At 37.3% G+C, this 15972-nt stretch overlaps 1 protein-coding gene across 3 annotated transcripts in view; it reads right to left on the reverse strand.

Annotated features, from left to right (window-relative positions):
* Positions 1–12042, reverse strand: part of RCBTB2 (RCC1 and BTB domain containing protein 2) — a 30425-nt gene extending 18383 nt beyond the window's left edge. The window contains exons 1-7 of one of the 3 annotated variants that reach the window (XM_074160917.1): positions 12005–12042; positions 8615–8816; positions 5767–5925; positions 5128–5278; positions 4137–4303; positions 3281–3439; positions 1058–1165 (exon numbers count right to left, since the gene is read on the reverse strand). In XM_074160917.1, the coding sequence (XP_074017018.1) occupies positions 1058–1165; positions 3281–3439; positions 4137–4303; positions 5128–5278; positions 5767–5925; positions 8615–8617 (747 nt within the window). In that variant the 5' untranslated portion in view covers positions 8618–8816; positions 12005–12042. Of the gene's footprint in view, positions 1–1057; positions 1166–3280; positions 3440–4136; positions 4304–5127; positions 5279–5766; positions 5926–7350; positions 7372–8614; positions 8817–10801; positions 10822–12004 lie in introns of those variants that run through there. The other 2 variants (XM_074160925.1, XM_074160934.1) reach the window with 2 other exon arrangements.
* Between the last annotated feature and the right edge of the window lie 3930 nt (positions 12043–15972).

The raw sequence follows: 15972 nt of genomic DNA on the forward strand, positions 1-15972 counted from the left end.
CCAACCTGATACTAATCAATACCGAGCAAACGGAGTGGATGGAAATAGCATCTAAGTCAAACTTACTGGAGCACTCACTCTCTAAGGAGGAGAATAAATAGAAAGGAAAATAATATTCACTTTATTACCTTATTCTCCAACACCAATTGTTACCAGCAAAGCTACTGTCTACATCCTAGGAAATGAATGTAAAACTATGTAATTAAAAGAGTTTATTTTAAAAGATTTATAAAATCCACAACTTCCTTTAGTAAATGTAATAAATAGGATCCAAAGTTCAAAACACTTGTAAATTTTCACTAGGTTACAAAACCAATATTTTCTAGCAGAATGTGTCATTTCCCTGACATTATCCTACATTTTTGATAAATCAACCAAATCTTTCAGTATCAGTTCTTGCAGTTACTTCAAATTTTTCTTTAAGGTCCCTTCTAACTCTAACCATTCTATGATTCTATGATTATCAAAGAAGTTATCAGTTCGTTTGTTACACTGATGGCAGCCCAGCTATTTGCTAAAGTGTAATAACCACCCAAGATCAAGACTAACCATGGAGTCATCTCAACTGTGGACCAACAGTGGTTGGAAACAATTTGTTCAGACTCCAAATACCAGTTAGTCACTGTGGCCAGAGTGCCATTCTAAAAGTGATATTCAGTCTGCCAGAAAGACAAAATGCTAAACTGCAGCATTTTCCCAGAAAATAAAAACAGACAGGGCTTAATAAAGAATGGGGTAGCCAGTGAAAACTTTCTTATCTACTAAAATAACAGGAATTATTAAGTTTCACGGGGAAAAAAAGACCAAATATTTCTAATGGCCTAGTCCTCTTTAAGGAAAATCTTGACCTCACTGAAGTCAATGGCAAAATTCCCACTCAATTCCAAAGGATCACAGTTTCTCTCCTGCTGGCAGAGGTCCATTTTAAGATACACATTTTTATTCTGATAAATGGCACTTTAAGCAAAGAGATAAAGGACTATCTATCTCCTTTAAACGTAGAACGTGCCTTAGCGTATTTTCATAAAGGGTTTGAGTTGGAGCGTCACACACATACCCGCTGTACGCGAATGCCTTGCAGAGCTGCTATTCGGCACGGTGTTGGCTGATTGCCGCTGCTGCCCAGTCCCAGCTGGCCATTGCCATTGTAACCCCAGACATAGACCTGAGGAACAGAAACAGGGATTTTAACTGTTCACAGAATCACAGAATTTTCTTGGTTGGAAGGGACCTTTGAGATCATCGAGTCCAACCAACAAAAAAGAAAAAAAAACCAACAAAAAAACCACCAAACACCAAACCAAAACCAAAACCAAAACAAACACCCACAACCACACCCCACACCCACCCACAAACAGACACAAACCAACAATCTCGGGCACTAGAGCATGCCCTGAAGTGCCACGTCTACACGTTTCTTAAATACCTCCAGGGATGGCGACTCCACCACCTCCCTGGGCAGGCTGTTCCAGTGCCTGACCACTCTCTCAGTAAAGTAATTCTTCCTAATATCTAATCTAAACCTCCTCTGCCGCAACTTCAGACCATTTCCTCTGGTCCTGTCATTATTCCCTTGGGAGAAGAGGCCAACACCCACCTCTCTACAACCTCCTTTCAGGTAGTTGTAGAGGGCAATGAGGTCTCCCCTCAGCTTCCTCTTCTCCAAACTAAACATGCCCAGTTCCCTCAGCCTCTCCTCATATGACTTGTTCTCTAGACCCCTCACCAGGGGTCTAGTAGTTTGCTACTATCCACTTCTTCTGAAAGCAATGTAACTACTTCAGACTTACAATAATATTTTTCCTCAGTATTTCCTATCCCTACATCTTAGGATCTGTACTTATATATATAGATACACACAAACACACACTCATATATACATACCTATACAAATGTACATATATACATACACATATATATACACAGACATACATATGTTTTCCTGTACCAGAAATTTTGGATGCTGCTTCTGTTTAAAATACCACCTGCATGCTCATCTAAAATTCTAAACCTGCATATTCATGTTGCTCTTTAAGAGTTAGATTATGTAAGACTACAATATTTTAATATGAAGGGTAGAAATGATTCATATGGTTGTTTCCCAGCACAGAACAAATTCAGCATGAATACTTCCCTTTCTCCAAGGCCTAATTTCTCATTCAGAAATCTTCTAACAGAAAACACCCTACAATAAGTACAAACTGCAAGCTATGTGCAACAGTTTGAGTAGGCTGTTAACAGCTCTACGCTGAACATAAGAAAAAAGGAAAATATTGAGCTCTGACAATTTCAGTGACATATGTTCTTCTGCAAACAGTTGATAGCTACTCAGGTCTAAACTGAAATGCTTGGAGCGATGGAGGTAGAGAGGAGGTATGTTGCCCAAAATCTTTAGCTCATATAAACTAAAACAACAAGAACACTACAACCTCTTTGTGTCTTTGCAATGAGGATAAAAAAATATGAGAGGGATTCGAGGGGTACTGCAGTAGAACAAATATATGCCATGTACTTTTAGTTTCTCTGTTTTCTCAAGATAAAGTGTGCATATATGAGCACTGAAAATAAAAATAGCATTCACTAATTACTCTCACGCTCTTGATACTTAATGTTCTACTATAGATAATTATTTTTCTATGAGTGCTAAAGACAGCAGTGGGATAATGTATTAATCGGCACTTTCAGTTTTGCTAGAATACAACACCAGGTCTAAAAATCAGTACATCAGTGATACAAGCTTACTTATTTTTACACATGAGAAAATGAAGCTAGTATGAAACGCTAAGTATACATATATAGATTCAATATGATTTAATCCCCAAATTCATAAAAACCTCCTGACCTTCACAATGATATTTTTACTTCAGAACCGTATTTTCAAGTAAATTTAGAATTTGATACTTGAATTCCTTCAACTCAAAGCCAACTTCAATAGTTGATACAAAGTAACAGCTGCTAAATTTTACAAGTGATCTCACAAACCAAAAAGCCATAACCCAAATATTAGTGAACAATTTTCCTTGTTTCACTCCACCTCCTTTCTAAAGAAGAAACCATAATCAGCATGGCTAGGAAGATGTGCTTAAGCATGTCAGAATGTGCAGGATAATTTATGACAATGTTTCTTACAAGCAGTATAAGCAGGTAGATTTGACATAGGCTGGAAATGTAGACCTCTTTTCTGAGTAGTAGCTCATTGCTGACAGGTTTAAAATTATCTACATCCCACAATATTACATAAAATAAAATTCAGGCAGAAAAGTCACTTAAAATTTCTTACCTCTCCATTTTCCACCACGGCCATAGAGCACATCTGTCCACAAGCTATATTAACTACTATTTTATTTTGTAGGCAGCTGGTAACTCTTCGAGGAATTGGTTGATTAGCTGTTGAACCAGACCCAACTTGGCCTGAGTTATTATAACCCCATGTGTATACCTGTTTTAAGAGAATTATCGTAAAAGAAGGCTCTACAACATACAGTTCAAAGTACATATTCAAGAGACAAAAAACTTATATGCGTAAAAAATTACATTTTAAGTTCAAGTGAATGTATTCTGTTAAAGATCTAGGAAGATATGTATGTCTACAATTTAATTATTCCTATCAAAAATATGCCACTCATAATATTTAAATATTCCATTCTTTTATGTTCCTCCAATCAAAGGTAAGATGCAACAAGACAGTTGCATTAATGCTGAAAGAATCCATTGCTAGTTTTCCAGAACCCAAAGTAGAAAGGCTAACTGGATACAAATGGCACCTCAAAGTAAATGACAGAAAACTTTTTATTTTGGTGGGTATAATTCCTTACATGAACATAATTTATATTAATGTCAGTTTTAACGCCATTAAGCCTTTACAGTAGAGTACAGCATAGGAACGAACTGGCTGCCTCTACAAAGACAATATACTTTGTTATTACAAGCAAACATGGCGCCAAAATCAATGTTCTGCATACACTTCAAAGCAGACTCTAACAGGTTTTCCATTTTTATCAAACATTTGTGTTGCATCAGCACTGTGAGGATAGCAAGAAGCAAGGCCTAATGCTCTAGGTGCAGAATGTTTTCCTGTTTCTCACACACGTGAACTTCATTAAGAGAAAAGAGAGACTCATTCCAGCTATTCTCACCTCTCCATCAGATGTTAACACCATAGAATGATGAGAGCCACAGGCAACTTCAATGACTTTCTTGTTCACCAAGTTAGTAGATACTTGACAGGGAACGAAACCATGATTTGTTGTACCGTTGCCCAACTGACTATAAGCATTATGACCCCATGTATACACTTCTCCTTCTGTAATAAAAATGTAAAAAGCTGGTTTAAAATCTCTATTTTTCTAATGAGTACACAACAAAAAATTACAAACTGAAATGTCAAATTCAATAACAATACACATATGTAAGTGTATATAACATATATATATACCCTTTGGGACGCTTAAGCCCATGGCCACACCAATGCTACCTTAACATAGTGTTGACGACAAATCCAAAAGGCTAGTATCACCATACTCTTAGTAATGGGAATCATATAGCTAAAAGAAAGGAAACAGTGCAATACAGAAGAGAAAACGATGAAACGACAGTCAGGAATCCTACTTTCAATTTCTTTCTTCCTGACAACCAATCAAAATTTCTTGTCTATGTCCTGGAACTGTTTGCCACTTTGCAAAATGCAAATAACAAGCTTTCATTCCTTTACAATATACATGAAGATGCTTGTAAGAAAAACTTATTATTACTTATTAATAAACATAGTATTATTTACTTATTATTTAAATATGCTATTAATGTCCTGAATTTTGAGAAACATGTTAGTAAAATTAAGAATACAAGTAATGTCTGACTGGGTTAGACCGATGGCCCACCTAGTGCAAAATTCTGTCTCCAACTGACAATAGAAAAAAGCTGCTGTTTAAGGGAAACACGAGCCTGTTCACTTTTTGCAGTTCCCAAGCATTTATAGTCATTAGATATTACCAGCTATTTCTGATTCTCTTTAATGTACAGAATGCCTATCCCAGCTCTCTCTCTTATGTTACTAGCACAGACCTTGCACATCTGCTGGACTAATTAAAGTGGACTATCTGAAAAAGCAATATTCAGATCGTACTTTACCTTCTGTAGCAAGAACAACATGAGGGCCACTTCCGTAACTCAGACAGGCTATCTTTTTGCCACACAGAGAATCTAACCTCCTTGGTTCAATAGTGCTCTGCATGTCACCTGTTCCCAAACATCCACTGCAGTTCATGCCAAGCACAAAAACCTGATATAAAAAAAAATATCACAGAATCATAATTTAGGTTGGAATGGAGGACCTCCTCCAAAGGTCAACTAGTCCACTCTCCTGCTCAACAAAGGTCTAAATAGATCAGTTGACTCAAGGCCATGTCTAGTCGATTCTTGAACACCTCCAAGGAAAAGATCTCACAACCCCTCTGGATTTAACCACTCTCACTGTAATTTTGTTTTCCTAATATTGAATCAGAATTTTCCATCTTCCAGCTTGTGTCCATTGCCTCTCATCCTGTCACTATGCACCTTTAAGAAATGTCTAACTCCATCTTCCCTTTATCCTCTGACTGCGGTAGGAAGCCACTAATTTGAATTGAAAATGTTTAAGTAGCAATCAAATGATTAGGCATTTTTCCTTGCAACTTTTTCTAGGTATACTATCATAGTAATGGCTTTCAGAACAACTTGATACATAAATGACTAAATATGTTGTGTTCATACACACTCTTGGACAATTACCTCATCATTTTCAGTTGCATACAACACTTCATTACCAGCACTGCCAAATACACAGGCTTGACGAATTAACTTGAGCTCTTCTTGGGAACAGAGAGAAAAAATTGGCCATTTCCCAACATCCAGCATCTTCAGGGCTGACAATAATGTTGCCTCCAAGACCTGATATTATAAAAAATGATATCAAATACCCAGACAGAGAGAAATGTATACATTTGCACAGTAAAAAGGGAAAATTTAGAGAAATACCACCATCTCCTTTTTCATCCACAAACCAGTATTTTAGTTCTAGAATAATAGTTGGAGGGAAGCCATTGAAATAAACAAACAAAATATATCATGATCCAGAAAGAAAGGATCTATAAACATGGAGAAAAGCACCATACAAGAAGTTAAATGGTAAGGTTGCATTTTCACTATATTCACACAACATAACTGCTAGCTTACAGAATGCACTGTACAGGATTCTAATATCAAGTGTAAAGTATACATTCAAAACTTGAAAATAATTTGTGTCTTTTCCTCTGGTGCTGAAATTACTGTTAAAAGAAGAAACCATAAAAAAAATCTTTGAAAAATATACACATTCGTTTTCACATACTGAAAACGGAAACTCGAGAAACTTCTTCCTTTTTCCTTTACTTCTGAAATTTACTTCCGTGCTTCAACAAATATTGAATCTTTGGAAACTTCCTAAGAATATTTGCGTTTTATGTAAGTAGACATATAATAAAAGAAAAAAGATAATTGAACATTTTGCAGCTTATCCAAGGACAAATTACAAGTTTATAGTTAAAGAATAACAGGTCTCTCCAGACATTAGAACTAGTCAAGCTAATGTTTGAATCTCACGCAACATTTCTACTGCTTTAGTATAGCATAAATCAGAAAAATGCTGCAGTATCCAAATTTAATAGCAAATTATGCATGGAGCATGCATCAAATTTTCTTTAGTGAAATTAAAACAGGCTCTGAACATGAAAAAAACCAACCAATCAGCATTACTTGCCAGATCAGAAGGTAAGTAAGAAGAGTTTTTGCCTATCACAGGTAGTTCACCACGTAACAGCAAGGACTGCATCGTTAATTTATTTCTAGCAAGAAGCAGACTTACAAGATGATCTGTTATAGAACATAAATTTTTCTACCTCTGTCTGAAACGAAGATGTGAATACATTCTAGTTTGGAGTCTGAAGCACACTAGTCAGTTGTAAGAATGTTGGGTTTTTGATTAGTATCACTTAATATGAAAAAATGTACACAGAAATGTAGATAAGATTTGAAACTACATAAATAAACCCTAAATTAATCCTGAATTAAAGCCTTTAAACAAATAGCGGTTAATCACACATTTCTTTATAATATGCTTCTGAGGAAGGGAAAGGAGGGCTGGTCATCTTCTTTAAAGAGAAGTTGTGATTTTGATCACACCAGTTCTTTCCCCATCTCCTCACACTAAGTAACTGAACAATTTCAGCCAAATTTGTAAGTGAAAGCGAAGCAAAATTCCACTAACGCAATCCATATGGCAGTAGGCAGCTGGACAATCAGGCATGTGTGTTAGGAAATAAGTTAGCAAGCAAGTACGTCCAAGCTAGGCCTAGTAACTGCTGTCCTTCATGACACATAGCAGAGTGATAAGAGATGAAGGACATGAATCCATATGGAATCAGGCTTCATTCATCTGCTGTTCACAAAACAATTTATGTCAAGAGTTAGCAGGATTTTGGGTACTTTTAAAATATGATAATAAATACTGAAAGCATCAGACACTACTCTTCCAATTGTGTCAACAAAACTGCATCCCACTTTTGCTCAAGACTGATGAAGCCTGAGGTTCAAAAAGAGAGTCAGGGTGTCCTTCAGTTGTATAGATTTCCTTACTGCGATAACATACTGGTTTCTTTAAAATTTGGGCTCTAAATTTCAAGTGCACATGCCCTCATGCACCTTAAACAGTAAAGTTTTTTTCCGTAACCTTGTTCTACAAAGCACTCATAATTAACAGGTTAAAAAAACCCAAACAACCAACAAACTGTAGCATTTCTTAACACAAAAGTAACACAATGAAGGAAAAAAGCCCAAACTACTATTATAAAAAGCAGTCAAGAAAACACTTATGATACTGATTTTTTTTTAAACAAAAGAAATAACAACAAACTTTATCAGACTAAAAAATATCCATAATCTAGATCCTGTCTCTGGAATTATTAGTTATGTTCAATTCAGTAAGAGATATTCCCTCACCTTTCAATATTTTTTCCCCTTCCATGCTTCTCCATTATATTTTGTCCCAAAAATATGAAAAACAGCTTGAACTATCAGCCTGCCAATATTTAAGTCATGTAAGTGATCAGTTCCCTCATTGTATAGCACAAAGTCATGAAAGACAGAGTCAGACCAGAATCTGAGATTTCATATTGTCCAGCTACCTATCCCAAAGGTGAATCAGCTATGCCTCAAGAATTCCTAAAACTTCTACACTTCATTTGACCTCAGCAATCAGTTTGAAAGCTGGTTATTCAGTTCAATTTGTTATATGGATCACCTTAAAAGGCATCATCATTAAGCTCAAAATCTGAATGATGTTTCATTAAGTTTTACACACAAAGTGTTCAAATAAAATAAAAGAGAGAAATGAGAGGAAGTTTTTGCCTCAAATTACTCTACAAAAGTTAATTCTACCAAGTTTATGTTGTTGAAACATTAGGCTGGAACGTGTAACTTTAGAACTTAATACTAAATTAAACCAGCCTTGTAAGCCAAAGGAGCAATTCAACCTAATTAAAATGAATATATAGTTCTTCAAATATTTTGTGGATCACACAAGCAACATTTCTTTTGCTGGTACCATTCTTCTACCAATAGCTTTGGTTTTCTGGTTATCTTGAAAGCTACAAGCATGTACTAAGCTACTGCTAAATGGAGCCAAGCTTCTTCCTTTGGAGTAGAGCAGTACAGAATTCTCAATACAAATTCACACTCTGACCTTGACACTGACTCCTTGAGAAGGAGGAGGCTCATCCTCCATATGGATTTGTGCTTGTGTCCCCCTGCAGAGAGAGAAATGTGGTTAAAATCACTGTTTCTATTGCTGCAACAATACTTTACAGAACTACACATGCTTAATGTTAAGCCAGAACTATTTGCTTCTGTGGGGTGAGAAAACAAGAAACACAAAGTGCAGTCAATTTTGGTTTTATATTCAATTGTACAGTGGCCAGTAGACTCTGCTCTTCTGTATTCTTACCTAAAATAATAGCACTTGGACAAAACTCTTTTTTTAAACGAGTAGTAAAATTAATCAGACTGTGATTGGAAAGGAAGAAGTTTTAATAAACACAATACTCCAATGTCTTTTTATTACAGTAACAATAAATTTATAACCTTGCTGACATAATTTTTCAAGACATTTCTTTCAGCAACAAAAAGCACACTGGTAAGAGCTTTCCATTTCTGACTTAAGCCTTCAAATGCTCTTTTTCCAGTTCTATTCTGAAAACCAATGAAAAACATTTGGGCCTTTTCATGTTTACTGAGAATTGTTAAAATATTCACTCTGCTTCAGAAGAATATTGCCACCCCTGAAAATTACTTGTATCATTTCTATGATGTGTATTATCAATAGAAACAGATTTTCAGATCAGATGTTTCTTCTATCCTTAAATTATTTCCTAACATAAAGCCATGCAACTCCATTTTCAGTAAAACTGCAAAAAAAAAGTAAGCAGCTCCAACACTGTGCAACCTTCTTTTACTCAACAAGTGAGAAAGTTGAACACATCATTTTCTTTGAGCTACGTTGGTTCAGCCAGTGCTAAAAATCTGTTTACTCTTTGTGTAAAATTAAATGTAAAAAAATGTAAAAAGTAAAAATCTGACTACAGGCAGAATAACATCCCACAAACAAGAAGCTACCATTTTACTTGGTTACTTTTCAGAGGAATACCACACTAAATGAAGTATCAATGTAGCTTTATAAAACTACCTAACTTACTACTAAACATGCCTCTTCTGTAAGTCTTTCATGCCATAAGACCTAGGCCAAGGACACAGAATACATGAAATTCATATGATTTAAATTTTATAAGTGTTAATGATGTAACAAATATAATTTAATTTACTGAATAAACAACAATTATTTTTATTTACTGAAAATGAATAAAAACTGAACAATTGCTGCAGCTCAGCTCTACTGAATATGCACACTGTTAAGCATATGCTTTAACAAAACCCACAAATCTACATACACACTGTATTTTGTACACTTAGTTTGAGACCATAAATGATAAATTCAGCTCATGTGTGAAAGTCCAGCTACTCTCTTGTCCGTGTTGACTTTGAGCTTAAGGCTCAAACACCCAACAAAACTGGAATAACTTGCAGCTAAGTTATACTCCCTTTTAACTAGGAAAGATGAATGGGTTGATTCAGTTTCCCACACATTAGCACCTACGGCGATTTGAGATGACCTTGGGGATCCTCGACACCAAGTGGTGCTGGCAGATATGAAACAGGACCTATAGGGTACCCATGCCGTGCTGGAGCAGCAGCTAAGAACTAAAAGAGAGTGATGCCATCAAGGGGGAATGGTTTTAAACTGAAAGAGAGGAGATTTAGATTAGATATTAAGAAGAAATTCTTTACTGTGAGGGCGGTGAGGCACTGGAACAGGTTGCCCAGAGAAGCTGTGGATGCCCCATCCCTGGAAGTGTTCAAGGCCAGGCTGGATGGGGCTTTGAGCAACCTGCTCTAGTGGAGGTGTCCCTGCCCATGGCAGGGGGCATTGGAACTCGATGATCTTTAATGTCCCTTCCAACCCAAAGCATTCTATGATTCTATGATGCATGTGCAACTGAACAGAGCCCTGAATAAGCAGACATAGCTATTTACCATGCTTTACAACTTAACGTGTTAAGCTCTTGCTATTAAGCGATTTGTTATTTTCTTATTTTCTTCAACATACTTGTTCAAACAACAAGAACGCAACCAGTTGATTTTGTGTACATTATCTCTATTTAAACTAGAAACAACTCACCAAATTAAGGCCTTTGGCATGACCACAGCCTAAGTAGGACCGTATCCCTGAACTGCAGTTCTGAAACATTTAATTTCAAGTATGCGAGTAGTCCTACTGTGAAACTCATTATCAAGGCTATCCAATATTTTGCAGCATCAATTTCCAGCATTCCCTGGCAACGCTGATATATGTTATGCACTTCCTGGCCATCCTTAGCCTACAGTCAGCCCACAGGGCTGACACGTCCCTCAAGAGAATACCCATTAACTATGAATTTTCTAATTTAAAGAAATGTAGAATTCTCTATTTCCTTCCTCAAGCCATTTGATACACAACTGAAAGCCATGATTCTTCAAGTTCTAATATTTCAATTAAATTGTTTCGTTTCAGACAAAAGCATAGTTTGACTTTAAAAGCAGTTTATTCATTAGTATAAAGAAAGATACATCAGGACCTAACCATCCCAGTTACCTAACAAAAGCTTCTCCAGCCCACTACTTTTCAGAGTCCCACAAACGTGCTGACAGTTTTGCCCCAACTACTCAAGTGCAAAGATCACTTACATGTCCTCACAATTCAAGTTTTAACAAGTTTTATCTTATATATAACTATGAGAAAATTACCCTGCAGCTCCATTCTTCAAGCTGTTCTGCATAGACCCTTATTTCTGAGCAAGCCTATAGGAGTACATGGGATGGTTCAAGCTACACCAGTTTATTTTTATTCAAATTCATGTGTTCTAATCAAAGTACATACTGATTTCCACATCTGCATCTGCAAAGGTGTTCTTTCTAAAAACATGCAATTGATTTAAGAGTACATATTCACCCTGGGATCTTGAAAATAAAGAAGACCAAAAAAAGCCATTATTAAGCCTGTCTAAGAATCATTCTTACCTGTGTACCTTTAAAATACTAGTGATGATTCATATTTGCCTACTCGTAGGAATTTTCCCTCCAGAAAAACAACCATTATATATACAAAGTGAAACAAAGAAAAACCAGCATTTTCATCAAAAATTAAAAGATAAAAACTTCTATATTTAAGTACTTCAGGTCCAGAAGAAAAATACAGCCTATTTCAGGCAAGTTACTGGGGTTGTTAATCTACTAAATCTTGTAAGTAATCTACTAAATCTTATAAATCTTAGCATAAAATTGCTATGAAATCTTGCTCTAAAATAGCTAGCCAATACTTTTTTTTTTTTTATGCAATACTTACTTTGGAAAGTAAAAAGGTAAGCAAGAAATATCTCTCATGTATTAAAATTTTACATGTGTTTTCACTAGCTGTGTTTCCAAAAAAATTCTAAAGCGCGGATCAAAAGGAGAAAACTCCATTGTTATAAACATCTATTTCTTGAGGAAGTGCACAGCATTTTCATACAAAAATATTTATAATAGACCTGCACAAATCTCTTATCTGGAATCCAAGTACCATTAGTAATCTGGACAGCACACTCCGGCAGTCTGAGTTTAGGTTTTGGAATCTGCAAGTTCTGACCCTGGTTTCGGTCCAACCATGACAGGTCTTGGGGTAAGGCACATATGCTTCTGCAGTACAGATAAGATCGAGTTAAGGAATACAAATTCTTGTCCTAAAAGTCAAGTTCTATTAGCGGTCTAAGACCATTTAATCCTAAATAATTAAACAGGTTCACTGACTCATTTGAATATAAACATTCTTGTAGATTCTCTCTCTAGGAACTTGGCAAGCAAACAAAAATCTTCAGAACTCCACTTAGTATTTCCTCCCACTTAATTTGAGCATTTATGAATCTCATCTGCGGAATCAAAGGTCTGTCTGGAGCTTCTTCCCCAAGGACTCTTAACCACAGGCTTAGAAAAGATCAGGAGGAAAAAGTCACAGAAAAAAGGGACTTGCTGACACCCTTAGGAAAGGAACCTAACCTTCTCTGATATTGATTTCTCAGCAGTTTCCTACCGGAACAGTCATGAAATGACGTTAACTTGTCCAAGTGATCTTGCAGGAGAGGACAGACCAGTAATACTGTCAGCAGTTACTCCTATTGAACAAGTCACATTCCCTTTCTAGGAAGACTATTTTCAAAACTGTCTTCCTTCTTCACATACAGTGAAATGTCACTACTTCATCCAGTGCAGACAATAAACTGAAAGAACTCAGCTTGTCACTCATGCTTCCATTCATGCAGCATTTTCCATTACCAAGAAACTGCAGACCTTGAGAAACAGTAAGTGGTTGTTTGAAAAACTGCTGTCTCCAACTAAAGCATGGTCTTCTCTCCTCCCCTTCTTGCTTCTTGACACCAGACTGTGACTTCTCAGCTCCTGATGCGAGCTCCACTGGCTGCCTACTAACTGCAAGAGCAAATCTACAAAGAGTTTAGAGGCCACATGCAAGAAACTCTGAAAGACTGGAGTATTTACAGTCTGAAAACCTGACATCCTTGACCTTGCAAGGTAGGTAACTGCTACAGAAATTTCTAATTTAAATGATCCGAGATAAGACAGCTTTATTGTCTCAATCTCCAGAGACAAAACTTGAGACAAAAACACCTTGTCAGACACCACCTGTCTTGTGGCATGACATCCAGCTCCACCTGTTGGCTCCAGGGATGCACCTCCAGCAAGTTTTCAGAGGTTCATCTACGAGCAGCATGGTGTACTGGAGCTAGATGCTGGAAACCTATTCACAAAGGCCCTTTTTTTCAGTAACTTCATCACCCCCCAAAAGAAATTGGTTGTCAAGAACGAAAGCAGTGAAGGACAAGATGCAAACAACACACAAAAGAAAACCTGGGCACAGGAAAAGCAAGGAAGATGGTGGGAATACTGTTCTGTTACCCATACTTGGCACCATCCCTCAATACAGGTTCAATACCTCTGCAGTAAAGAGCAAATACATGAGGGAAAGACATTTTGTGAGAAGTGAGAAGACAGGAAAGAAAACAGAGGGCATGATTTTTCAACTCTCCAATGGTTTAAAAATAAGTGTTAGGGCCTGGTGTGAAATTTCTGTCCTAAGTGACAAAACTGCTTTGAAAAATCGCATGTAGATTCCTGGGACACCTTCCCCTCACCTCCAAAAAAACCCCACCTTGGCGTTTTGGGCTAGCAAGGCAATTCAACTAATTTGATTTTTATAAAATCACCTAGGACTTTTAAAAGCCCTACATGATGGTAAGACACACTGCTCTCATCAAGTATCTTTATTTCTCCAATTCCTATTCCAATTACTTTTTTTTTTCTCCTTAGAACCGCCGTCTATCATCATCATCGATGCAGAATGATGTATTGTTTATCACCGAGCAACGTGAGTGGAAGTGACTGAAAAAGTGCATCCTCACCCACCAGAGGGATCACGTTTAAAGCAGAAGAAAAAAATATCTCAAATTCTTTTCTTATTCTACAAACCCTACAGTCACCCTGAAAAAAATCATTTCAAAGCTTTGACATTCATTCTACTTGGCTGAAAAAATGAAGATTTTAATAAAGCAACTAAAAACTAGTAAGGAAGAGAAACTACATAACAAACTAATGAAAGCCAAAAATACAAAGACTAGAAAACAGTAATGAAGTTTATACTAAAATTACGCCTCTAACAGACCTGCTGAACTGTCAAGGTCAGCAGCTAAAAAAGCCTGGTAAGAAGGTGGCAACCAAAAAATACTTTCACTTAAAAATATTTACACTTCTTTCTACAAGTGCAAAAATACCTTTTGAAGGCAATCAAGTGTTTCAGATCATGGAAACAATGCAAGAACCACCTTCAAAGCTGAAAAGATTTATAGGAGGATGCTGGAGTCATTTGCACATAATTAGTGGATTATTTCTGCAGTAAAATTAAACAAATATAACGAACATTATCTCCAGACCTTGAAGTTTATTAAAACAATCAAACATTTTGTTAGACAGTCTCTTGGGAACAGGATGTCATTCCTGTATCTAAATGCAACCTAATGTAATCTAATTTAGCCTAAATCTAACCTGATATGCTGAAGGAAAACATTTGTTTGCATTTTCTAATGTCGCTGATCCAAGATTTTAAAAAAATTAACTGGAAAAGCTCTTTTCTTTGCTGAATTGTTAGCCAAACTCTAAACACGCTTCAGTTCCTGTAGTCCATACATACACACAAACATAATAAAATACAACTGATGCAATTGTTAGCTCTTGTCTATTTTAAATGCTACACAAAATTTAATTTACCATCTAATTGGTTTGGTGGAATTGAAACTTATTCTTCATTTTGACGTTCCGACATGAGAGTTAAAGGAACCAGCTTTAGGGAAACAAAAGTATTCCAAAGATTTGGTTTTAAAAGAACTTTATTAAAAATATTAACAAGGTGACAAGCAAAATAATTCACAATAATGCAATACATATAATATATATAATATAAAATGCAAAGCATTTGACACTGTCCCACACGACATCCTGGTCTCAAAATTGGAAACTCATGGATTTGATGGATGGACCACTCAGTGGATAAGGAACTGGCTGGATGGCCACACTCAAAGGGCTGTGGTCAACGGTTCAATGGCGGCGGCCAGTGACAAGTGGTGTTCCTCAGGGGTCGGTATGGAGACCAGTGGTATTTAACATCTTTGCTGGAGACATGGACAGTGGGATTGAGTGCACCCTCAGCAAGTTTGCCAACGACACCAAGCTCGGTGGCGTGGTCGACACACTGGAGGGAAGGGATGTCATCCAGAGGGACCTGGACAGGCTTGAGAGGTGGGCTCATGCAAATCGCATGAAGTTCAACCAAGCCAAGTGCAGGGTCCTGCACCTGGGAAGTGGCAATCCCAGCACAAATACAGGTTGGGCGGAGAATGGCTGGAGAGCAGCCCTGAGGAGAAGGAGTTGGGAGGGCTTGTGGATGAGAAGCTCAACATGAGCCGGCAGCGCACACTGGCAGCCCAGAAAGCCAACCGCATCCTGGGCTGCATCAAGAGAAGTGTGGCCAGCAGGTCACGGGAGGTGATTCTACCCCTCTGCTCTGCGCTCATGAGACCCCACCTGGAATACTGTGTCCAGCTCTGGAATCCTCAACATAGAAAGGACATGGACCTGTTGGAACGGGTCCAGCGGAGGGCCACGAAGATGATCAGAGGGATGGAGCACCTCCCCTATGAAGACAGGCTGAGAGAGCTGGGGTTGTTCAGCCTGGAGAAGAGAAGGCTCTGGGGAGACCTCATAGCAGCC

Source organism: Numenius arquata, chromosome 1 (genome assembly GCF_964106895.1).
Source record: "Numenius arquata chromosome 1, bNumArq3.hap1.1, whole genome shotgun sequence".
In the NCBI taxonomy this organism is placed as follows: Eukaryota; Metazoa; Chordata; class Aves; order Charadriiformes; family Scolopacidae; genus Numenius; species Numenius arquata.